We start from the raw sequence: 27,847 nt of genomic DNA on the forward strand, positions 1-27,847 counted from the left end.
CCACTGCACCAGAAGTCCTTTCCTCTTCTCTACTTCTCTCCCCTCCGTTTTCCAGGGCCAAAACAAATGGTGGAGGTGGGCTCTCCTTTGTGCAGTCAGCCACACGTGGATGAACTTAGTCATAGTGTTGTGACACTGAGCCATTGGAGTTGGGCATAACACAGAGAGGGTGGCCTCAGCAGTGATGGATGACTGCTGGTATGCACTTATGATGCTGGCAAAACCTGCAGGCCCCGATGGCAGAGCACAGCTGGAATCGCAGCGAGGCTGGTGCTGGCAGATGGGCATGTGGTGGCTGGAATAGATGAATCAGCATACAGGACTGACATCTATGAAGTGGCTTTGCCAACTGGAGTGAAACCTATATGAACTCAAGAACCTAATGAGGGCTTGCTTGGGAGAAGATTGAGTAATATGTTTTCTCATCTGGGTTTTGAATGTATGAACCAGCTGCCCCGCTTCTCCATTGGACAGGGGATGAAAGGAAGGGGGCATAACATGCCAGGTGCTGATCTTTGTACAAAAATATTCAAAATCTTGAGACACAAACTGTGGGACATTGTTCATTACCAGTGTATAAGGCAACCCTTCGAAGGAAAAAATCTTTGAAAGGGACTTGACTGTGGATGTGGACAGGCAACAAATCACATAAGGAAATTCTGAGAATTTATCCACTACTGCAATCCAAAAGAAGTTAAGGAATGGCCCCTCAAAATAATAATCACACAAAGGATCTGATCCTTGATCCAGTGGTATGTCTAGCCAGCTGTTGTTGACAAATTGAACAATCTGACATAAGACAGGATTGGTCATGACAGCCACCAAAATCCAAGAATGGGAAAAGCGTCCATAGTGTTTTGAGGTTCAACATGTAAATAGAAACACAACAGTTCATCTTGATCAAATTGTGTATTGGGGCCAATCTGCAATCGAGAAAGAGCATCTGCATTAGTGCACTGTGCTCTGAGTCAGAAATGAATCTCATAGTTACAGCATGACAAAACAGAGTCCAGCATTGCAGGAAATAGGCCACTTTGTCTGGCAAAGATGCTAAACAAGTGAAAAGAGAAAACACAGGTTTATGATCAGTAGTAAAATGATACATGGAACCCTATATGAAAACATGAAATTTTTGAGCATGTAAATTTAACAGGGGCTTCGTTCTCTATCTGCAAGTGGTGCTGTTGCACCTGATTCAGAGTTTTGGAAGTGTACACAAGAGGGTGTACAGAACTGTCCACATATTTGTGAACAAGTACAACCTCAAGGTCATACTGGGAGGTGTCTGTGGAGAACAAAAACGTTGGCTTGGTTGGAAGGTAACCGAGCAAGGTCCCAAGTGTAATTTTGACCTTAACAGGGCAAAAACTTACTAGCTAGTGGGTGAACAGTGAAAAGAAACATCTTTGCATGAGAGAACATTAAGTGGCTGGGCCAGTGGTTCAGGATCCACATAGGTTTAAAAATTTAACAGTCTCTGCTGCACCCATGTCCACTTGCATTTTTAACATCTAGTGCATCACACGTACTTCACTGTAGACTTACTTTGGGGCTACCATCACTTCGAAAACACTTCTCATCCATGTTCATGTCTTGTGAAGGAGGCTGCAAGTTCTACACGGATGCACTAAGTGTGTTTTTATATATATATATATATATATATATATATATATATATATATATAAAACATATATATATATATATATATATATAAAACAGAAAGAAACTTCCACATGGGAAAAATATATTAAAAATAAAGATTCCAAGACTTACCAAGCGGGAAAGCGCCGGCAGACAGGCACATGAACAAAACACACACACACACACACAGAATTACAAGCTTTCGCAACTGGCAGTTGCTTCCTCAGGAAGGAAGGAAGGAGAGGGAAAAATGAAAGGGTGTGGGTTTTAAGGGAGAGGGTAAGGAGTCATTCCAATCCCGGGAGCGGAAAGACTTCCCTTAGGGGAAAAAAAAGGACAGGTATACACTCGCACACACACACACACATATCCATCCGCACATACACAGACACAAGCAGACAACCTTCCTGACGAAGCAACTGCCAGTTGCGAAAGCTTGTAATTCTGTGTGTGTGTGTGTTTTGTTCATGTGCCTGTCTGCCGGCGCTTTCCCGCTTGGTAAGTCTTGGAATCTTTATTTTTAATATATATATATATATATATATATATATATATATATATATATATATATATATATATATATATATATATATATATATATTACAATGGTTGCATATTGACCAACTCTTCGGGCATGCAGCCCACTCATGTTCAACAAAATAATAAGCTATGATAGAAGAGGAGCATGCGGCAGAAGTTGTGATGCTGACTGCTGTTGCTGCTTTGATAGTGCTGCCCCACACAGCATTGAGGCTGCAGTTGTATGACCACAATGTCATCTTACCACGGTGAGCTAACTGATTTCTTCATGCCACAGATACTTCAAAAGACTAATCAGTGTTCACAATATCTGTGAGAGAGGGATTTTCACATTGTAAAGCACTTTCACAAACTTCCCTTTTAGGGGCCAGGTGTATTGTAGCATCATGTGCCATCAAATCAATATTAGTCCCAATGGACCTTAGTAACAACCGTAATTATGGCTAAGACTATAAAATTCTGTTGCCCAAGCTCTGTATGCCTGTTGCAGCCACTTCTGACAACAGTAGAAGCAGCAATAGCATGGATATGTTTGCAATGAGAATTAGAGAGCAACTGACAAATTCCATCAAAAGAGAGACTTATGGGTTCCTGAAGAGGAGCTAGCTGACCAAAATGTGATAAAAATGAGGAGAAATCCATAACCAAAATTAAGCCTTACACAAACTTTGGTTGGAAAAACTTGAAAATGTTGCCAAAGGCATTTTCCGTAAGCATCCCAATCTTCCACAGGCACAATATATGGAGGAAATGGTAGGGGTTGAGTCAACGATAGTAGAACCAGATGGATCAATGAAGTTGCCAAATTGTTTAGTGCCATGGAGAGAGCCTGATGATGGTAACTGAGCGCTCCCTGTTGTTCAACAATAAATTGAAGAATTTCTTCCACTGACATGTTGGCTGTATATTGCACCAAGAAAAGAAACACACGGAATAGAATATTGCCATCTTCCACTGACATGTTGGCTGTATATTGCACCAAGAAAAGAAACACACGGAATAGAATATTGCCAACTATCTTGTAACATTCTACAGACACAATACAGAAGTAAAACCAACATGTTTTATTCTTCTTCCGCATGAAGAGATTCACAACAACAGTGAATGAAGTACAGAATGATACAAAGTATCATAACTGTAGAATGCATCAATATATAGTCTCATTGGTGAGCATCAATAAGTAAGTAAACGCAAGTGAGGCTGAAAGCCTGGCACACCGGGCTTATATTGGGTTGTTTGCACATGGCACTACACCGTCTGTCCAGGTTGCAAGGCAACCTCTCTAGGCCAGTTGCGGATGCACTTGTTTCCTGCGCTCTTTGATTACGCACACTCACTCTATAGGGTTACAACACTCTCCATATCAGTGCTACACCTACTACCATACAGACTTCAATATTAGCTTAAAGGATAAAATATGCAACCCAGTAAGGAGAAATTTGCATTGCAAACTTCCTGGCAGATTAAAACTGTGTGCCAGACCGAGACTCAAACTCGGGACCTTTGCCTTTTGCGGGCAAGTGCTCTACCATCTGAGCTACCAAAGCTCGACTCATGCCCGGTCCTCACAGCTTTACTTCTGCCAATATCTCGTCTCCTACCTTCTAAACTTTACAGAAGCTCTCCTGTGAGGCAAAAGTCCCAAGTTCGAGTCTTGGTCGGGCACACACTTTTTATCTGCCAGGAAGTTTCATATCAGCACACACTCCACTGCAGAGTGAAAATCTCATTCTGGATGACTGATTATACTATACCTAAAGGTGACAAGAGAAAAAGCACAACATACATTATTTCATACAATAAAAATAACTCACACTGTGGAACACTGAAGCCAAGTTCTAATGTCCATTGTTGAAGGGTACGAACAAAAGTAGCCAGTGCATTTCCACCATTTAACGATGCAGCCACAGCTAAGTATCTCCCACTAAAGTAAGGGAAATACAGCACTGTCTGTTTCTCTGAAACAATAATTAAAACTAATTAGATGAAGAGCACTAAATGATGTTGCAACCCTTCAACAGCTTATAATATGTTATTGAGTGTAAATGTGTATGCATGGGTAGTCCATTGTTTGGGTCAATTACATTTTAAAGTTATTGTAAAATGTGACATTGCTGTGAAAAGGCAAAAATTAATTTTATATTCCAGTTTATGTTGTCATTGAAACCATTTAAACATATAACAAATCTCAAGATAAACAAGAAATTTTATCAAATAAAAATAATATGTAAATCATATTAAAAAGATCACATATTTACATCTGAGATGTAAAATTTGCAAAAGAACCTAATGGTAATATTTTGGGGAGAAAATATTACATAATGAAGTACAGGAAATCTATTGTAAATATGTCTGAGTATGACAAAGTTACCTACAAATACATTTTTAATAAAGTAAGACTTGTATTAATTGTCAAAAGAATATAAATGTGATTGTGGCTGTGACAGCATGGTTCATTGTCACTCAGTATGTGACTCAGTATATCTCAGTCTATGACACAGTTTTTGAGTCAGTGCTATTGTGAGCTGTTATGAATTGTTTGAGAAGATTTAATACAATTTTCATGAGAACTGAAACACAATCTTTAAGTTATGCATCAAGTTCCCAGGATCAAAATAATCCCCTAACTGGACTAAGTAAAATATGAGGTGTATGGTGTTTGTAAACGTGCCTCATTGCAAATAAATAGAAGCACCACATTATCAGTCCCATTAACAGTTATAAAGTGCTCCAATTTGAGATTAATATTCCACAACATGTATTTAGGGAAGTAGTGGGCACCTTATAAAGCATACACAATGTACTTTGCTGCCCATCAGAACTGCAGTACCATGAAGGCAGCATGCAACAAATGTCAAGTAAGTATAAAGTGTGCTCCATACTTGGTTGTGTAAAATATTAACATTCCAGCACAACTGCATGAGTAGTAGGAGCAATACAACCTACATGCTATATGCATTTTATGCCATTTACATATACAGAAAGATTATACATTTGTTTTCAAATTCAGAAATCACATCTGAATGTTGTTTGTTTGTGAGAAGATCTTTTTATTTCTCTTTTAAGTATAAGAAACATCAACCAGTACACATCAGAATCTGACAGCAGTAGGATTGTGGAACATTACAGCTATAGTTTATTGTTCTGTGATACTGCTGCTTGTATTAGTTGGGATATCATGAATGTCATGCAACTTTGGAATTTATCGGTCATGGAAGACCATACTCAACATGATACAGCAACTCAATGACCCCATGTGACTAGTACCTGAGAGGAGAAACATATTGTTTGTTTGTTTGTGCAGGCTCGTACAGCATCACATACGCAAGCTGTGACAGAGTTACAGTCACATACACTGACTCAGAAAAGGGGCTTGTTAGTACCAACACAAGTATCCACACGGATAATGCAATGCCATCTGGAACACCACAGGCTGTCAGCAAAGGGACCACTTTTGCGATTTTCATTAATACAGCAGCAGAAAGAGGTGCAGGAACAGTGGTGCACCCAATGATACCACAGAAATGTCTTTTTAGATGAGCCTCAATCCTGAATACTACACCACAATCCATGAGTGGAAACTCAAAGGAGAATGAAAACTGCCAGACTGCATTTGTCATTATCATCTGGCCCCAGCATGATACCATTTGGTGCACAACACAGTAAAATGGTTCAAATGGCTCTGAGCATTGTGGGACTTAACATCTGAGGTCATCACTTCCCTAGACTTAGAACTACTTAAACCTAACTAAACTAAGGACATCACACACATCCATGTCTGAGGCAGGATTCAAACCTATGACCATAGAAGCAACATGGTTCTGGACTGAAGTGCCTAGAACCGCTCGCCACGACGGCCAGTCACAGCACAGTCAGCTCTGATTCACACAGCCAGTAATTTGGACAGCAGCTATACATTTCTGATGTGTTAAGGACAATGGCTGTGCCCTACTTCTGAGGGCTGTCTGAGATTATCTTCCAACTAGATACCATAATACCGTATGTTTCCCACGTTGCCGTCACCTTCCTTGATACTACAGTGTTCAGTTGTTGCACTGGACAATACAATCTCCAGATCTCTCACTCACAGAGCAGAAGCAACATGACTGATGAACTCATATCATCATTCAAGCTCAGTTTGACTCAATGCCTAGTCAGGCTGGAGCCACTGATGCTGCCAGAGGTGGTAACCCTGCACACCAACAAAATTTAATTATGTATTATTGTTACTTGAATGTATATGTAGAATTTTTACAAATTGTTGCTTGCTACTTTCTTGGTGTTGCAATTTTAAAGACCAGCAGAGTAACTGAAACACTTGAATCATAAAAAAATTGTTTCCTGTCTTATGTGAGAAACAGTTTTTTTCTTAAATGTTACTACCTTCTGTACACACTTTTTAAAAGAGCTAAAGTTCTAAAAATTTCAGTCTTTCCTACAAGCACAGGGAGAGAGATAACACACACACACACACACACACACACACACACACACACACACACACACAAACACACACACACACACACACAGTATCTGAAATCTCTTCCTTCCCCGCTTCCTTTTCCCTTGTGCATAACCTTCTAAAACTGTTTTTATCAGTCTGTCATTTTTCCTTAATATACGCCCAACCCAATTTCTTTTTCTTCTTTTTATTACATCTAGTAACTGACTTTTCTCTCCCACTCTTTTCAGTACCTCTTCATTTTTTACTCTGTCCATTCAACTTATTCTTTCCATCCTCCAGCATGTCCACATCTCAAAAGCCTCAAGCCTTTTTCTGTCTTTCTTCCTCAAAGTCCATGTTTCAGTGCCATCCGGAAGAACACTCCATACAAAACATTTTATGAGTCTTTTCCTCAGTTCCCTGTCCAGATTGTGGCAGAAAATTCTCCTTTTCTTATAAAATGCCTTCTGCCATTGCTACCCTTGTTTTAATTTCTGTGCTGCACTTCCAGTTGGTGTCTATCCAGCTTCCAAGATACTTAAAATTTTGCACCTGTTCTAATATTTCTCCATTAAATATAATTTTTATTTCTTTATTCCTCCTAGTGCCAATACTTTTGTTTTCTTTGTGTTCATTTTCATTGCATAATTTTTTCCGTTATCTTGAATGGTGTCCACTCAATCCTGTAATTCTTTTTGCCCTGTGGCTAGAAGGACCATGTAATCAGCAAACCTCAAACATCCTAGTCTTCTTCCTCCAATTTCTATTCCTTTGTCATCTAATGAGCATTGGTCAATCATATTTTCCAAGTAGCAATTGAAAAGGGTAAACAGCATCCTTGACTTACTCCTTTGCCTAGTTTGATCCAGTTTGTACTTTCTCTTCACACTTTAAATGAGGCTTTTTGATTCAGATATAATGAGTTTACAAGTCTTCTGGTTTTTCAGCCCACTCTCTTTCCCCTCATTATAGTCACCAGCTTTTCCCAAGGCATACTGTAAAATGTCCTTTCTAGACCGATGAAGCACATATAGAGGCCTCTTCTTTTTTCAACAAATCTTTCTCCCAAGATTCATAGGAGCCCTATTGCATCTCTGGTGCCCGTATTCTGTCTAAAGCCAAATTGCTCCTCACCAGGATTCTCCTCCATTACTTTTTCAAGTCTCTTATTAATTATTCTTAACATCACTTTGGCTGCATGTGAAATGATGCTGATTGTCCTATGCTCAAGGCATTTCTTGGTTCTATGTTTTTTCGGCAATGGAATCATTACTGTCATCAGAAAGTCCTCAGGCCATTCACCACTGTCATATATTTTATTACATAACCTCAATATTTCTCTTATTCCATCTTGGTTCAAGCATTTTAATACAGGCTGTTTATAAATGAATATTGGAGTTTTAACGCTTTATAATATTTATTACATTAAACTTACAGCTATAAATGATATGTCAAATGAAAGAGCAACTCAGACAGTTTTACCAAGAACCTTATAAATGTTCAATGTGAGCACCATTTGTCACACAGCACACATCAAGTCTACAGCCAAATACTGGATAGGCCACAAGGGGCCCAATGACAGGGCTTGCTTTGCGTGGCCTCCACCTTCACCTGACCTAACACCATGCGATTTTTTTCTTTGGGGCTTCATCAAGGATTGTGTGTATGTGTCTATGCTACCAGTCGACCTCCCTGAATTAAGAAACTGGACTGAAGCAGCTGTTGCTACTGAAGACACACTTATCAATGTTTGGGAAGAACTCGGCTATGACTTGATGTGTGCCATGTGACAAAAGGTGCTCACATTGAACATTTATAAGGTTCTTGGTAAAACTGTTTGAGTTGCTCTTTCATTTGACATATCATTTTAGCTTAAGTTTAATATAATAAATATTATAAAGCATTAAAACCCCGATTTCATTTATGAAAACCCCGTATTTCTCCTGGTACTTTATCTGTACCTACTGCTTTGCCATTTTTCATTGCAGCAATGGCAAACTTTACTTCTTCCATTATGATGGTTGGCTCTTTCTTGTCATCACGTACACTGTTGAGTGATTCAAGTTCCAGAGTTTCTGGTTTACGATCTGTGTCATAGCTATTTTAGATATTCTTCCCATCTCTGGAGAACATCGTCACGATCTTTGTACACTACTTCTTCATCTATACTCAAAATTTCCATAGTAGCACTTCCTGCTCTGTTTTGATCCCATGTCATAGTCTTTCCCTGTTGTATAGTAAGTTGTATCTTCCTTTCCTGTCCAGTTCTTCAACTGCATCACATTCCTCTTTTAGCCATTTTCTCCTAGCCTGCTCTGTTTCTCTTCGCAGTTCATTATTTAATCTTTGGTACATCTTTCTTGCATCTTCAGTGTTCATGTTTTTAAATTTTCTTCTCTTCTCCATCTTGCAAATCATTTCTTGCATAACCCATGGTTTTTTTTTGTTTTTTTGTTTTTTTCCCCTTTTACATATGTTATATTTCGCTGTTGTTTTTTAATGATTCCTTCTTTCAGCATATTCCAGTACTCATCGGCATTATCAGGTGGTTCTTTGTCTCGTAATGTGTTTAGAAACTCAAGTGACAGCATTTCTGTAATTTGTTGGATCTTATCTTCTTTAGATTCCACTTCTTCACCATGGTTTTTCATTCTTATTTCTATTTCTGCCGTAAGTAAGTTGTGGTTGGTACTAATATCTACACCTGGTAATGTGTGAATCTTCTTGATACCATTCCTGTATCTTTCTTCTATCAGTGTAAAATCAATTTGGTTTCTGTATTTATGCCCTGGTGATTTCTAAGTGTAGAGCCTCTTGTTGTGGTTACTGAAACATGTATTTACCACTACCAGCTGCCTTTCCCTGCAGAAGTCAATTAGCCATTCACCTCTATCATTTCTCTTTCCAAGACCATGACTGCCTACTATGCTTCCCTCTTTCCCTTTTCCCACAATGGCGTTCCAGTCTCCCATTACTATTTTGCAGCAATTTTTTATTTTCGTCCATTATTCTCTTTATTACATTATATGTTTATCTCCAATTTGGTCATCATGTTCTGAAGTTGGCACATACACCTGGACAATCAATAAATCTTTTTGTGCTCCTTTCAGCCTTACACCAATAACCCGGTCATTTGCATAGTCCACATATTTCACACATTTAGCCAATTCCTTTGTCATAATCATTCCTACTCCATTCAATCCTTTTACTTCTCCTCCGGAGTAGTACAATACATATTCATCTGACTGTAACTCTCCACATCCATTCCATCTTACCTCAGCAACTCCTAAGAGGTCCAGCAGTGTACCATGATTAATGCACAATAGTTTAAAAGTGCGCAGAATTGAAAAATATTGAAACAATTCTTGTTATGTCCATGATATTAACCTTAACAGAGGTTGTGATTTCAAGTTTATTTCAGTTTGTCAGTACATCTAGGTGTTAGCTATCCAAACAACTATAACTGTGCATTTGAGACACTCAGGCAATTGCATAAAATATGAACTCTGGTGTACCAGGAGTAAATGACATTTGTTAATTTATAAAAACTGAAAATACACTTGGTTGGCATTAGAGAAGAATTTCATGAGAATGTTTATAACTGGCAAGAAATCATCACTCTATGTAGCACTTGTGGAACATAACGCTGCACACAGAGAACAAACCAAAACCCACCACCTTAGTGGCTGGAGTGGGAACTCACATAAACACAGCACCTGATGGTAACTGGTGATATTGTTCCCTACAAATTCACACCTTGTGGTTCTGCAAAGACTAAAATATTTCAAAATGAACACACTACAGTTTTGTTAAAATGAGCAGTACAATTACCTATTGATTGTGTATGGTATTTCTGTATGTATGCACTGTAAACTGGGTGTCACTCTAGAATGTAGTGAATGTGTAATTAATGATAGCCATTCTTACCATATTTTTCAAACCTAGTTGATTAATTATGTGTTACTTTCTTCCTGCGGTGTAGGGGGCTACAACAGACCCATGGTAACTCCTGCTTGTCATAAAAGGTAACTAAAAGGAGTCCTATACATACTCAACATTTCATGTTGAAGACTCCACTATCACCTGAACAATAGTCAGTGTTGACAGAAATGCAGGCCATTTGGTGATGGATGCCTTCTTCCCCCCATCCTACTCCCACCACCACCACCACCACCACCACCACCACCATCACCACCACCATTCCTTCAGTCTTCTGATAGGCTCAATGTGGCCCTCTGCAAATTCCCGTCATAAGTCAGTCTCCTCATCTCAGTGTAGCACTGGAACCTTATGTTCTCAATTGTTTGTTGGGTGTATTTCAATCTCTGTTTGTCTCTCCAGTTTTTACCCTTGGCAACTGGAATAAAATAATAACTGGATCCTTTTACCAACTTCCCAACTCAGGTGATACAGTTGTGAAAGGATCGAAGAAAACTTGAGTCTAATTTCAAACACGTACCCAACTCATAGAATTATAGTTGATGTTGACTTCGATTTACCCTTGATATGTTGGCAAAAATACATGTTTAAATTCTTGGCCAAAATACACATTTAAATCTGAAGGTTCACATAAAACATCATTCAAAATTGTCCTAAACACATTCTCTGAAAATTATTTCGAGCAATTAGTTTATGAGCCCACCCAAATAGTAAACAGTTGTGGAAACACACTTGACCTCTTAGCAACAAATAAATCATAGCTAATAATGAGCATCAAAATGGATACAAGGATTAGTGAACACCAGGTTGTCACAGAGAGACTGAGTACCATAACTTCCAAATCCTCCAAAACATAATGAAAAATATATCTATTCCAAAAAACAGATATAAATTTGCTTGACAGCTTCCTGGGGGAGAATCTCCACTCCTTCCAAATTGACAATCTAATCTAAGTGTAGACAAGATGTGGCTTTTAATTCAAAGAAATTGTACTGACAGCAATTGAGAGATCTATAAAAATTAAACTAATGAACAATGGCACCAATTCCACATAGTACACAAAACAGATCAAAACACTGTTGCAGAAACAACTAAAAAAAGATGCAAAATTTAAATGAATGCAAGATTCCCAGGACTGGTGATCTTTTACAGAAGCTCAAAATTTAGCACAGACGTCAATGCGAGATGCTTATAACAGTTTCCACAATGAAACCTGTGTGATGACAATGGTAATACCATCAATGACAGTGCTGCTAAGGAAGAGTACTAAATGCAGCCTTTCAAAATTCCTTCATCAAAGAATGTGGAGTAAATATCCCACAATTCAAATTAAGATGCCACCATGAGTAACTGAGAATTAGATATCCTTGAAGGATTGAAGCAATTTAAATCACTTAATAAAAGCAAGTCTTCCAATCCAGACTGTATACTAATTAGGTTTCTTTCAGAGTATGCTGATGCAATAGCTCCATACTTACCAATTGAATACAATTGCTTGCTCAACAGAAGATCCACACCTGAAGACTGGAAAGCTGCACAGGTCGCAACAATATTCAATTATGCTCCCATATCATTAATGTTGATATGCAGCAGGATTTTGAAACATATACTGTGTTCGAATATTATGAATTGCCTTGAAGAGAAAGGTCTACTGGCACACAAGTCAACATTGACTTAGAAAACATCATTCTTGTGAAACACAATAGCTCTTTACTCACACCACGTGTAGAATGCTATTGACAAGGGATTTCAAATTGATTGCATATGTTTGATTTCCAGAAGGCTTTAGGCACCATACTTCGCAAGCGGCTTGTAATCAAATTGTGTTTTTACAGAATATTGCTTTCGATATGTAACTGCATTCTTGATTTCCTTTCAGAGAGGTCATAGTGCATAGTAATTAATGGAAAGTCATCAAGTAAAACAGAACTGATTTCTGGCATTCCCCAATACAGTCTTATAGGCCCTTTGCTGTTCCTTATCTACACAAATGATTTGGGAGACAATCTGAGCAGCAGTCTAAGGTTTTTTCCAGATGAAGCTATAATTTATTGCCTAGTAAAGTCATCAGAAGATCGAAACAAATTGCAAAAGACTTGGAAAAGATATCTGTATGGTGCAAAAATTGACAGAGGACTTTAAATAATGAAAATTGGGAAGTCATCCACATGAGTGCTAAAAGGAATCCATTAAACTTCAGTTACATGTTAAATCAATCAAATCTATCAACAGTAAATTCAACTAAATGCCTAAGAATTACACTTATGAACAACTTAAAATGGAAAGAACACACAAAACATGTTGTGGGAAGATGAACCATAGACTGCACTTTATTGGCAGAACACTTAGAAGATGCAACAGATTCATTAAAGAGACTGCCTACACTACTCTTGTCTGTTCTCTTTTGGAATACTGCTGCATGGTGTGGGATCCTTACCAGATAGCGTTAACGGAGTACACTGAGAAAGTTCAAAGAAGGGCAACATATTTTGTATTATTGAGAAATGGGGAGAGAGTGTCATGGTCATGACACAGGATTTGAGGTGGGGATAATTACAGCAATGGCATTTCTCATTGCGACAGGATCTTCTCATGAAATTTCAATCACCAACTTTCTCCTTCAAAAGCAAGAATATTTGGTTGATGCCGACTTAAATAGAGAGAAACTATGATTATAATAAAATAATAATGAAAATCACAGCTCATACAGAAAGAAACAGGTGTTTGTTTTTTCCCACATGTTGTTCGGGAGTGGAATAATATAGAATTATTGTGAAAGTGGTTCGATGAACTCTCTGCCAAGCACTTAAGTGTGATTTGCAGAGTATCCATGTAGATGTAGAGGTATCATCTACAGCTCTCTCTAGCACCATTGAAGTTATTCCCTCACGTCTTAACATGTCCTGTCATCCTGTCCCTTGTTTTTGTCAGTGTTTTCCTTATGTTCCTTTCTTCACCTATTCTGCAGAGAACCTCCTCATCCCTTATCAGGTCACCAAATTTTGAACATCCTTCTACACCATCATTTTTTAAGTGCTTGGATTCTCTCCTTTTCTGATTTTCCCGCAGTACATATTTCATTTTCATACAATAATGTGCTCCAAGCACACATTCTCAGAAATTTCTTCCTCGGGTAAAGGCTGATGTTTCTAGTAGTTGACTTCTCTTGTCCAATAAGGCCTTCTTTGCCTGTGTTATTGTGCTTTTTATGTCACCCTTGCTTCATCATTTGATTTTTGCTTCCAAGGTAGCAATATTTCGTCACTTTTCCTACTTCACAGCCATCAGTTTTGATGTTAAGTTTATCATTCATCTCATTTCTGTTCCTCCTCATTACTTTTATCTTTTTTCATTTTACTCTCAATCCATATTTTGTCCTCAAAGGCTGTTCATTCCATTCAACATGTCCTGTAATTCTTCTTCATTTTCACCGAGGACAGCAATGCCATCACCAGTGAACCTTACCATTAATATCCTTCAACCCCGAATTTAAATCTCTCTCTTGACCTTTCTTCCATTTTTGACACCACTTCTCCAATGTGTATATTGAACAATAGGACAAAGCCTACATCCCTATTTTATACCCTTTTAAAGCTAAGCATTTCATTCTTTTTTGCCATTTTAATTATTTCAACTAGCTTTCTTGTAGATATTGTATATAATATATAACCTACTCATATTTTTCTCAGTATTTCGAACATCTTGCACAATTTTACAATGACAAATGCTTTTTCCAGATTAATGAATCCTATCAATGTGTCTTGATTTTTCTTAAGTTTTGCTTCCATTATGAAGTGTAACATCAGAATTATACTTCTGGTTCCCTTGCCTTCCCATAGAACAAAACTGATCATCATCTAACAGGTCCTCAATCTTCTTTTCCATTCCTCTGTGTATTATTCTTTTCAGCTCTTGGATGCAAGAGCTGTTAAGCTGAATGCCTGATATTTTTTGCACTTACCAGCCCTTGCTATCTTTGATTGTGTGGATGACATTTTTTAAAAGTCTGATGGTGTTTCTCCATACTCATAGATTCTACACACAGACTTGTATAATCACTAGGTTGCTGCTTCCACCAACAATTTCATAAATTCTGAAAGAATGTTATTTATTCCTTCTACCCTACTTCTCAGAAATCTTCAAAAGCTCTGTTGAACTCTAACTCTAGTACTGGATTCTCTATGCCTTCCACATCAAATCTCATTTCTTCCTCAATCACATCATCAGACAAGTCCTTCCCTCCTCTTAGAGGCCTTCACTCTCTCCTCTGTGATTCAGTGGAATTCCCACTGACTTTTAATGTTGACACTCTTGCTTTTAATTTTACCCAAGATTTCCCATATGCTCAATCAGTCCTTCAATCTACCATTTTTTTTTTATTCCTTCACATTTTTCCTGCAGCCACTTCACTGGGTTTCCCTGAACTTCGTATTTATTTCATTCCTAACTGACTTACATTTCTGTATTCAAGAATTTCCCTGAACATTTTTGTATTTACTTCTTTTTTCAATCAAATTAAGTATTTCTTCTGTTACCCATGGTTTCTTTGTAGTTACCTTCCTTGTTCCTATGTATGTTTGTCTGACTTCTGTGATTACCCTTTTCAGAGCTGCTCAGTCCTCTTCAGCTGAGTTGCCTACTGTAGTACTCATTATTCTAATGCACCTCATCATTCCTCACTACATCAGAATCCCATTTATTTCCACACAGTTTCTTCCAGGCAATTCTTTTAAATTTTAGTCTTCTCTTCATCATTATTAAATTAGGATCCAAGTCTATATTTGCTCCTGTGTATGCCTCACAATCCAATATCCAATTTCAGAATCTCTGTCTGACCATGATATAGTTCCACTGAAATTATCCCGTATTTCCAGGCCTCTTCCATGTATATCTCCACCTCTTGTGATTTTTTTAACAGTGTGCTATATCTAGCTGAAATTTATTGCAGTAGTCAGTTACTCTTTCCCCTGTTTTATTCCTACTACCAAGCCCATATTCTTCAGTGATCCTTTCTTCTGCACCTTTTTCTAATGTCATGTTCCAGTCCTCCACAGTTATTAGATTATCATCTCCTTATTTGGTCCATAATCTATTCACCATGCACTGTGATCTCATGCACTTATTATCAGAGTGTATTTATGTTTGCACCTGAAGTCCAGTGTGGTAATCAATCGACCATGTAGAGTCATCATGTACCCTTGTGGTTGTAGCCCCATGATAACACAGGGTCTCACAGCTGATACCTGAACTGCAAACTCCATATGTATCGTGAGGATTAGTTGTATGTCCAAACAGGATACCAGGACTCTGGGCAGCAGCTACTAGGCCATGTAGCCTTTGACATGGTGGCATGGTGCCCATGTGGGGATTCTTTCATCAGAGTGAGTGGCATCAGAGTGGACAATCCACAATGAAATAAATCAAACTTACCCGTAGCTGTGCCAAGAAAACCTTCTCAATAGATAGGAAACAAGATTTCAGTGCAGAGCCTTACAATACCATGGTATTTCCATCTTTGTTCAAGTTATGGGATGAGAGTCAGTCTAAGAAGAAATGGAGATAGATAATTCAGGCAGTTCTTGGTGTGCTCAAAAACTGATGGAAATTCTTTTGCAAAAATGAAGTAACTGTTTTTCATTGAAAGTATTGAGGACAGGTTTGGAGAAGCTGTGTGAAGGAGGAAATGAGAAATGGATTTCTGCTGATCACAACCTTGACTGCTAACCAATCATAGGCACTTCAGTGACAAGTGTAGGGATATGAGGCCTGTTCAAAAAATTCCAGAATCTTGTCCGCAAAATGTTTTTCGTTTACCTTTTACTTGTTGTGCATGGTCTCCTTCGAAATAATCTCCTCCACAATTGATACATCGCTCCCAATGCCATTTCCACTTCCAGAAGCAGTCTTAGTACGCCCCTTGCTGGATCAAGTGAAGGACCATCTGCGAATTTTCTTTTATCCTGTCTATCATTGCAAATCTTCATCCTTGGAATGGGGTTTTCAACTTTGGAGATAAAACACACACACACACACACACACACACACACACACACACACACACACACCACAGGGGCCAAGTCTGGAGAGTATGGCGGTTAAGGCACCACAGTGATTTTGTTTTTTGTGCAATACTCGTGCAGCAAAAGAGAAGAAGGTACACGTGCATTATTGTCATGCAAGAGCCATGAATCGTCTCACCACATTTCAGACTATGCTCACATTTTCTTGCAGGTATCACAACACATCCTCATAGTACCATCACTTAAAAAGTTTGCCCTAATCTTTCAAAACCAAAGAAAACTACCAGCATGGCTTTGACATTTGACCTGACCTGACAAGCATTTTTTGGTATTGGAGAACTTTTCCTGACCAACTGTGAAGACTAAACCTTGGTCTCAACATCATAACCATAAACCCACATCTTATTACCAGTTAAGGACTGAGCCATATGGACTTATATTCAGGAGGATGACGGTTCAAACTCACATCTGGCCATCCTGATTTAGGTTTTCTGTGACTTCCCTAAATTGCTTCAGGCAAATGCCAGGATGGTTCCTTTGGAAGGGCATGGCTAACTTCCTTCCCCATCCTTCCCTGTAATCCGATGGGACTGATGACCTAGCTGTTTGGTCCCCTTCCCCCCAAATCAACCAGCCAACAAACCAACCAGTTACAATTATCTTAAGGAACATCTTGTACTCATATTTGTGATCCATAAGCTCTTCAGAGATTGTGAGGTGAAGGTCTTTCTGATCTTGACTCATGAACCACAAGATGAACTTGGAAGCAACATAATGCATTCCAAGATGCTGTGTCAAGATTTCATGACACGATCCAACTGCAATGTTACATTCTTTTGCAACCTCTCAGACAGTCAGTCTTCAATTGACATGCACAATTTCTTTGACGTTCCTGACAAGAGCACTGTTGGTAGACATGAAAAGGTGTCCTGAATGGTGGTCATCTTTAACATCTGTGTAACCATTTTTAAAATATGTGAACCATTTGTAACACCGAGTATGGCTTAAGCACTCATCACCATACGCTTCCTGCATGACTTGGTCCCATCTCTGTTAAGGTTTTTTTGAGTTTCACACAAAATTTAATGCATATGCATTGCTCCTCTAACCCCACCATCTCAAAATTTGCAAACTGTGCATCACAACATTCTACTCAATGAGGCACTGAAGATTAAGTAACAGACATGCAACACTGAAACTTCCAGCACTTACACGTTAAACACAGGCATGTGCAGGGATGCCAACTGCATCTTGCTCCAATACACCATTGGTGCAAAATTGTGTATGTTCTAGAATTTGTTCAACAGACCCTGTATACCAGTAACTGTCTCTCCTCATTAAAAACTCAACAAGATTCAAGGCATCATCTCCCATCAGATCTAATGTTACAAACAGGCAAAGAACTATACATTAACCTACAGCACTAAAGAGTACATTTTGTTCCTCACATTTAGAGAAGACTTAAGGATAACATAGTGGACACTGAAGCTCCCATCCTTTATTTCAATGGAAATGTTTCACCTATGAAAAAAAAGTTTTAAGTTTATATTTTCCTCCATTTATGAAATGCTTTAGCTTTGGACACATCTTCTGCTATACAATGAACTTACCTGTGAAGCACACGAAAAGACAACACATTGGGGCAGACCATACAATCCTCCTACAAGCATAAACTGACCAGCATGGCAATTCAGGAGACACAGTTTTCAGAAACCCAACTCCCTAAAATAAACAATTACGAATTTACTGTAAAAATTGTGAAATACTGAGATGGTTACTGTAGGAGCCTGTACACTTATACATTCAGACAATTTCAGTGAGCAGATGCTTGTAAATACTGCATTACAAGCTATGGTAGTCCATGCACTTGTCAGTTACAGTAGCAGTATGTAATATCTGTTATCACTCTGTCTTTCTCAACTCTCCAACCACTGAATGTGCACCATGATGGTTGCTTTGGAAAACCAACTAGCAGTCTTTCACCTCCAATGCAACGTTTGAAGACAGCCAAGAGAAAGATTTCAAATGAGTAACAGAAGATACTATTGATACAATTATATGTGCTGCAAAAGCAACAATATCCCATTCTCCAGGCCTTCCTCACAGGCAACTTTTGCTGTAGTAATTAGAAGAAACAGGCACAGCTGTCAGAAGGGTGCTTCAATGACACAAATTATATTATTCTGCGGAACATGTAATAGCATTCAAGAGATTTTGAGCAAAGGCATGGTTTTTAATACAAAAAAGGAGAAAGCAGGAGTGTGGGGAACAGTCTGTATAGTCCATGAGAGCCCACATCCCCTCATCTCAAGTATGAACTGAACGTTGCCACATTTGCACCTACTAACCATCCACAGCAGCTCCTGACAACTCCTTAAATGGCGACATCTATGCCAATCCCTCACTTGTTGCTGAATTTTTTGAAGTGTACCTTGCCACGGCATCTGCATGCAGTAACTATATGATCTGTAAATGCCCAGCAGACCAAAACTAATTATCCATCTGTGTGCAAGGACTTGAGTCATACACTGTTCCTTACAGTGAATGGGAGCTTCACTGTGGTTTAGCAATGTTGAGTCACAGCCCCTGGACCAAATAAAATTTACAGTCAAATGCTTAAACATCTTAGTAATGACAGCACCAAACACGTACTTGGTTTTTTTTAGCAGTGCTGACGAGAAGGGGAATTTCTCTGCCAATGGAGGGAGAGTATCATTATTTCTATCCTATCATTATTTCTATCCTGAAACAAAGAAATTTCTCACAAATTTTGACTAATTATTGACCAATCTCTTTAGTCAATGGGGTGATGCCTGGGAGCCAGAGGATATTTACCATAGTTTCAAAGCAGCTTTTGTATACTCTGACCCACTACAGACCAATTAATATGTCTGGAGTCTGCAGTGCAATGTTTTTACACATCACCAACAACTGACCATCACGTTCTTTGATCTGCAAAAGGTCCAACTGTTCTGGGTCCAGTCCCTCATAACCAAAGTGTACAGGAAAATGGACTCTCTAGAGGATCAGCTTCAGGCATAGCCCTCTTTGCCATTGCAATCACTAGTATGGTGACCACCTTGCAACTCAATGTGTCTTGTTTATGGTAAGTAGCAATCTATGTTTTCCTACATTGTTGTTACCCATGAGTTCCTTTTACATTAAGAGGACTTGCTAGTGCAGCTGTGGTAATCATACAACAACAATCTATATTCTCACAGTGTTATCCAGCTGACTAACCTGAGACAAGCCATGAACCTATCTACCTCTCCTCCTTACTCCAGATACTTGCACATGATGTCACAGCAGCCAAAAAAGTTATATGTTTTCTGAGGGAAAGTGAACATTATAACAAAATCTAATTAACTTAATTTTCAGGGGTGGATGAGGACAGAGCACCTCTCACTGTGACTCATACCCTGAGAGGCCTCAAGCAGCTTTCTCCCCCCACAGTATCATGCATTTTTAAATTTTTATGCAAATATTTTATACATCCATTTAAGCTAATAAGCTCTTTACTTCATATAAATCTTCATTTTCTCACTCCATTTTGGACATGCAGTGTACGATGACCCTCCTTGGCATATTCTTCAGTGATGTTGGTTTGGGATGGGTGAAAGACTGCACTATCTGCTACAGAAATCTGCTGTGTAGTATCCTCCAGGTGTGGCCAATTCTGCTTCTACGTCAGCATCAATTCCTGGTGATTGGCTACAATTTCTAGCTGCCTGGGTTTTGTCTCTCTTTCAACCACTTCCCTTTACTTGACATGAATTTCCAGTGGAATGAGTGACTGACAACTGAGATTTAAACCTATAATCATCATCGCTGCCATTACATTGAATTTTTTGTGGGTAATTCTTCTTCCAACCATATCATTGCAGTGATGAAACCATCAGTTGTTCTAAGCCTGTAATCACACTAAAGAGTGTCATCCCTAGTAAGTTAATAATTTTTATGTGAACTTTGCACAGCCTTATGTCTGAATGCACTATTCATGAAAAACAGTTCATGAAAGTATAACAGAGGAAGAGTTGTTGCTTTCTCTTTAGAAACAGCTGATATATATGCAACAATTGATATGTTTTGTTTCACTGGACACCACCTTGAAGCTACATGAATTATTAAATTATTTAGTTACATTTTAATTGGTTCTTGCGACTCTGTAGGACCAATGTGACAGGAGATATGGAAAGGGGGGGGGGGGGGGGGGGGAGAGATGATGGCAATTTACATGCCAAACATTCTTGGCCACCTATAGGAAATACAGTATTCCACAGTTCTTTGTCCAGCTAAAAACAATTCCTTAAAAACTTTATAGGAACAGCAATAAGAGCATATTATGTAGAAATTTTAATATTAACTTCCTTGCAAATAAAAACAATCATGAACATTTGGAATCTCATTGTCTACCTTTAAATTTATTCTCTATGATCTCATTTTCTGACATTATTAGATGAGCCCAGCAAGGTGATTATTGATAACCTGTTGTTGGACCCCAAACATTATAGTGAAGCATGATCAAATGACAGCCTTAAAAGTTACCAGCAGAGAAATGGTAAATGGTCAGATCCTAGTCGAACATGCTAGAATAATAAATACAGAATCTATTAGTTTGTTTGGAAATAATTTACAACATGAACAAGCTTATCAGGCAAACACCTTGGATGAGAAATTCAATTCATTCTTGAACTTCTTTCTCAAACACTTTAAAGTCTGATTCTCTCAAATCAAGAGTAAAATCAAACTAACCCCAAGTGCTGGGAAAGAGGGGCTAACAACTGAAATTACATTGTCATATGGTCAAAAAAGGGACCTGTGTATAGAACAGAGGGCTAGTGTAAACTTGTCAGTAAAATTATATCAAAAGAAATATTGCAAAATATAAACATGTGTAACCAAGAAGACCAAAGACATGCACTGTGCACAAATAAAGTAAAAACCATGTGGAACACCATAGAAGTGATACCAGAAGGAACAAAAAACCAGAATAAGAAGGATGTCCCAGTTCTCTGGTGATAGAATGGGCCAGAATAGTCAAAAGTTGCCTCATTAGAATTCAATGCATTTTTTTTCTCACACTACTGAAAAAAACAGGAAACTACAGTTATCAGCCTCTTATAGAAGCTATAGAGCTGCTTAATCACAAATATTAAACATAGCACTTCATTTCAAAAGCACAACCCCTAAAGAAACTGTAAAGACCATAAAATTACTTACAAGTATTCAATCCTCTTTGTGTGATGTATCAAATAAGACTTTCATATCATGTGCAGACTTAACCAGTTACATATTGTGATATATGTGTAACAAATTGATGTAAACCAGGATATTTCGTGATAGAGAAGAACAAAGGGTAGTGATGTTAATTCACAAAAGAGGAGAGTGGCATGTAATAGCCAACTGTTAGCCCATCGCTCTGTTGCCAGCATTCTCAACAGTTTTGAGAGAATAGTGTATGACAGGATTTACAGCCACACTACACAAAACACCTTACTGACACCTTTGGATTCCTGAAGGTATTCTCCACACAGAGAGCTATATTTTGTTTAATAAAAATTCTAGCTGAACTAAATTTCCTAAACAATTTTTGATGTTGCTGAGCAACAGTCATACAATAATTTTTAAATGAACACACTACTACTTGACTGTATTGTTATTTATTTAATTATGCCCCAGATTTTGGCCTTTTATGCCATTTTCAAGTGACTGAGTTTATGTCACTAACATATATTGCAGGAAACAAAGAGTTTCCCTAACAAGGACAGGTGTACCAATAAGGAGACTCCTAGACTTGTTTCTTGAAGCAATGATTTTGTTGCTCTACATTAATGACTTAAAAAGTACAATTTATAACAGGGTAAAATTAGTAATATTTGCTGATAACACAAGTATCCTGATCAAAGGGTTCAAAACACTATACATCCCTTATAGTCACTAACCATGTATATGAATGGTTAACAGCAAGTAGTCTAGCCTTAAATTTGTCAAAAACTCCTATTAAGCAATGTTAGAGAACAAATAAAACTTCAAGTTCCTGAAATGGACACTGACAATAAGAAAATTAATATACAATTCATAGGCATCCAGATGGACAATCAGCTACGAACAAATGAGCAAACTGATAAGCTGCTCAAGAAACATTGCTCAGCATGCTTTTAACTGAGTGCTATTTCTCACTTCATTGCTAGATAAATAATATTAGTGCCTTATTTTTCATATTTCTATCTATACTCTCCTATGATACAATCTTTTGGACTATGGCTGCAGGAGCTGAGAAAATATTCAGGCTTCAAAAACAAGCATCCATTTTTAATCATTCACACAAATTTATTCCAAAAAATTGCAGAGTGTAATATTATATGTAGCCAACTGTAGATAGAAACTAGCTAAAACAGTATCTATATGATATCTAAAATGTTCGTGTAGAAAAAAGTTCAAGTCAGTTAATACTATATTCTTTAACTCAACATGTGCTATATTACTAGAACACTTCTGTACAACATATAATCTGCAGGACCAAATAAAAAAATCAAATTAAGGGAAATTAGTTTATATCATAAGTTTCAACCATTCACTGGGGAAAAATATTGTGTAAGATGAGGGAGCTCGGGGATTGTTACAGTATCCAAATAGATATAGAACTGGATCAGGAACTTCCTAACAGGAAGAATTCATTTCATCACACAAAATGTGCTATAAGATCAGAAGTTAATGTCAGTAAATCTTGATTCTTTAGACCATGCTGTTGTCTTACACAAAAAGTTTAAGGTTCATGCAGATTTACAGATAAATTCCAGCTGGCCCTCAACACAAGCAAATATAATGGGTCTGTAATCATATGCATCCACAAGGGGGGAGGGGAGACACTCGACGTTGCCTGCCCCCCCACCCCCCCCCCCCCCCACCCCCCCACCACCGCCCCACCGCCTCGCCACAGAAACTGGAGTATAGAGTTTTTATACATTACAGAATTCTTGCACACTTCTACAAATGAGTGGAAGACCATCAGTTCCCTGGAATTTTTTGTGCCCCCTATAAAATTTTGTTCTTGTGGCATGACATGTTTCAAAACTGACCAACTCATTTACAAAAAAAAACTGGTAATTTTAAGTCTTGTGCCCCCTCTCCTTCCCCCCTGGATAAAATTCTGTGGATTCCCATGACTATAGTACACATAAACACTTTTATTTAGAGCATCAGAAGTAGATCACAGGAATTACATATTTGGGAGTACTTTATATAAAGTAATTTATAATGGAATTAACACACAAATCTGGTAACAGATAAATAAAACATCACATTCAGTCACTGGGAACACTGCAAGAAGCTGTTACTTATTTATGAAAGGAATCATTTACAAAAGTTGCAACTGGTGAACTGTATAGTCATGTTCTATGTCTAGGATTCTTATCAAAGGAGACTTGCAGAAGGGACTGAAAAGATTCAGAACAGCTTTTTAGCTTTGTACAGTGCGCAGCCATCACATAATTTTGGTGGGAAGAAACTACAAGGAGAGTGCTTACATTCATATAGAGATGCACAGAGATTATAGTTCCCATAGGGAAGACATGAAAATTAGAAAAATTCTGGTTCATATTACTGCACTGGGTTCTGTAGTATATAAACTTTGTCATTCGTAGTAGTGCTTCCTTGGATTTATGTTCCATTGAGCAATAGGCAATGAAACTTTATAAGCTGTGAAAACAATTTTAATATCTTCACATAATAGCAGGAAACACTATTCTGACAAAATTTTGTTGCCATTGTTCTTACATTTACAATGCTCAACAGCACAGTTACTCTTTGTAAAAATATGCTGAAATTTGTATGAGTATTTGTTGAATGTGTTAATCATATCTTGAGTGATCACTTTTCAAATGCCAAGTGATTTATCTGAATGACATTCTTAATTCTATGCTCATCAATCTCAGATTCAAACAGTTAAAAGCTATTATTCACTAAACAGAGGGTAAGTAAGTTTGTTGTGCTGCAAATGGCTGTGTTTTGGAATTTGAACCCTTGGATTAGCATATTTCTGCAGGTCTGGTTGTTTTTTTTTTAATCTTTCTTGTTAGATTAAATATATGAACTGGACTGGTCTTGAACCTCCTGTGAGTAATGCTCTGCAAGGACTTACTTAAAACACACACACACACACACACACACACACACACACACACACACACACACACTTCCCCCCCCCCCCCCCTCCCCCTCTCACACACACACACTCTTTCTCTCTCTCAAACACGCAGTTGCAATTGCCTTCAAATGCTGTAACTTGGGTGGATGGAATGCTGAGTTTGGATAGTTTTAGTGTGGGGAAATGGAAGAGATCAGGAGAGGGAGGGGGAGGAGGGAGGAGTGAGATAGAGTACAATGAGACAGTTTTCTCAACCTTCTCCCCTTCCTTGCCCTGCCCCACCCCATCTGTCCAACATAACCCAACCCCAAGATTACTTCTCTACTCCATTCCAGATTATTTATTGGAATCTTTCCTTATCAGTCTATCTTTTTCTCCTGCTATGCATCTTTTACTTTCCCCCTGTGCTCTCCCCCTTTCTCTTAACTTTGCTATACTATGCACCCAATGTTTTATTTGTGATGGTACACACTGGTATCCCATACTAGTACCTCTGATGGAAAAAAATCAGAACTGCAGGTTTTGAGATGTATGATTGAACTTCTATTGTGGCTGAAGCAATGTGAAAGTAATGTTGTATTCACGCTTTTAAGATGCCCAGGAAAGTGTTAAAATAATGTTTTAAGAAGTATAAATTTCAAACACACCCTCCTTCCAGGAAAATCACTGTACCACAACCTCTTTTTTTCACAGATTGAGCACTGCATACACCTTCTTAATTTATAGTTCCTGTCAGCTGCATAACTCTTTGACCACAGGCATCAATGAATAATTTTAGAACATCTCTCAATTTTATACATTACAAAAATGCTGGGCTACTTGTTTCCTTATACCCACATACTTGATACATATCTGTTCATCGCAGCTGACCACATATGATTCACATACTGCCCAAGAATTCTCAGAAGTGTTCAACAATGACCATTTTAAAAGCAACCAATAACCCATGCAACTTTTCTGAAAAGCATTGATGCTAAATAAATCAACCTACCCCACACTGAGGTTGGTATCACAAGATACAGTACTCTTACAAACACTTAAGTTCAAAACTGACAATGGTAAGTGAAAACTACAGAAATAAGTGGTAGGTAAGAGGCTGCATTTGTTTTTCAGTCGTATTATGTTAATGAGATCTAATCTATTAATAAAAGTACCTGGAGATTGATGGCTAGGTTGAAAATCTGGTTTCATAACAAATGCTAGCTGTGCAGATGTAGATATATTCATCACAGCATCATTATCTTTTTCCAGTGTGGCAAGAACTGAACATGGAAGATCCCCCAATGCTGCTCCTGGTATTGAAAAATTGGAAGTTAAAGAAGAACAACTTTTATGCTGTAAATTTACAAACCAACATGTAACAATGAGAAATGGCATTAAAGACTAGCTGAAAGCAGAATTGTAAAGAATTACATAAAATTTGCACTCTTTGAACACAGAGATCCATTGTTGACAAACTTTCTAGATTATGGATGTTTTTTTCAGTAATACACCACCTTCAGTTACATCAGTTTATTCACTTTTTTTAATTCCAATGTGTTTCAGAGCTATAACTCTGTGTAGAGTTGTAGCATTTGAACTCCAACATTAAATTAAATATTTTGGCTTAAAATGGTATATAACTAGTTAGTACCACTAACATATGAACTAGTCGCAGATACTGCTTGACGAAATATATGCTAATAATGCAGCAATCTTTCTTCTGCCTGATCCTGATCTCCTCAACATACTGTTGGTCATAAAAAACTGCAACACAAGTTAGGATACCAAACAAAGAAATTTTACTAATGATAGTTATACAATATAGTACAGTACGAAGACTACTTCATTAAATTTGTAGGTAATTTGGGTGTTTGCATGGTAAAAATTTAGTACTCAGATATGCTGTCTCTGCAACAATGCCTGTAATCTAGTTGGGCAGGAACTGAACAGAGATCAGACGACAGATGAGAGTAGGCCTACATCATTCCATGGTACTTCAACTCTGTGGTAGAGTTCATCAGTTACAGTGACTGGCAAATGATGATGCACCAGTGTCTTGTCAAAGTGTGGCCAGATTTTGTTAATTTCATAAATAACTAGGAAGCCATCATTGCATTTCTCTTGCACATACTGCTCCAATTCTTGAAACTTTCCCTAGTAATGCACTCTGCAAGATATTCTTCATCTAACAACAGTAAAATATCTGGGTGTAAACATCTGGAGTGATATAAAAGAGAACAAAAACAAGAGGTAGCTTAAAACCTTTGAACTTATTCTTCACTATTGCTTGTCATGTTTGTTTTATGGGCATTAGGTCTTGGTCCAAGGCATATTTCTTTTCCTAACATTTCATCTTCCAATGCTGGAGAAATATAGGACTCAGAAAGCAATTACTGTCATAAACAGGTTCAACAAGCCAAACAGTTTATATGTATCCATGCAATAGTCAGTTCATGACATAATCAGACTGCTGCCTAAGATGGCAGAGCTTTTGTGGGGAAGAGTTAATGTTGTTTGTTTTATTTGGCACTAATGCCCTTAACTTGTCTAGTTGCAACCCTCTTCCTTCCCTGTTAAACTTTTATTTTTGTGCTTCTGAATTTCTATGGTCTTGGTACGAGGGCTATCCAGAAAGTAACAGATTTTTTGAAATAAAATGATAACAGTATAGAAAAACTAAATTTTATTTAATACATTTTTTTCTACATAACAGCTACTCAAACTAAGGCACTTATCATACTGTGTCACAATACCATCTCTGTAGAAATCTACCACATGCGCCTGCAACTATCGATTTATACAGGCAAGCAGTTCAGCATCAGTATCAAAGTATTGCATATGAGACATGTCTGCATTGCTGGGAAGAAAATCCAGGCTGTATGGTGCATGATCAAACACCTACTATCCAACATCCTGTAGGAGCTCTTGGGTACAATTGTCCATGTATGAACACGTTGTCACGAAGAAAACTAAACTTTTGTGCTAAGTTTTGCATGACACTTGTTTTGCATCACTCACCTTAACTTTCTCAGTGATTGACAATACCTCTCTGAATTAAATGTTGTGCTATGCCCAAGTAAACCAATGAGAATCACATCCTTAGAGTCACAAAACAAAGTAGCCATGATCTTTTCT

The 27,847-nt window shown here is 38.0% G+C and overlaps 1 protein-coding gene across 3 annotated transcripts in view; it reads right to left on the reverse strand.

The window, feature by feature from the left end:
- LOC126350882 (sedoheptulokinase-like) overlaps positions 1–27,847 on the reverse strand; it is a 119,696-nt gene that overhangs the window by 19,632 nt on the left and 72,217 nt on the right. For all 3 annotated transcript variants that reach the window (XM_050002557.1, XM_050002556.1, XM_050002555.1), the window contains exons 5-6: positions 25,885–26,022; positions 3,996–4,139 (exon numbers count right to left, since the gene is read on the reverse strand). In XM_050002557.1, the coding sequence (XP_049858514.1) occupies positions 3,996–4,139; positions 25,885–26,022 (282 nt within the window). The remainder of the gene's footprint in view (positions 1–3,995; positions 4,140–25,884; positions 26,023–27,847) is intronic.

The sequence above is a fragment of the Schistocerca gregaria genome, chromosome 1, assembly GCF_023897955.1.
Source record: "Schistocerca gregaria isolate iqSchGreg1 chromosome 1, iqSchGreg1.2, whole genome shotgun sequence".
In the NCBI taxonomy this organism is placed as follows: domain Eukaryota; kingdom Metazoa; phylum Arthropoda; class Insecta; order Orthoptera; family Acrididae; genus Schistocerca; species Schistocerca gregaria.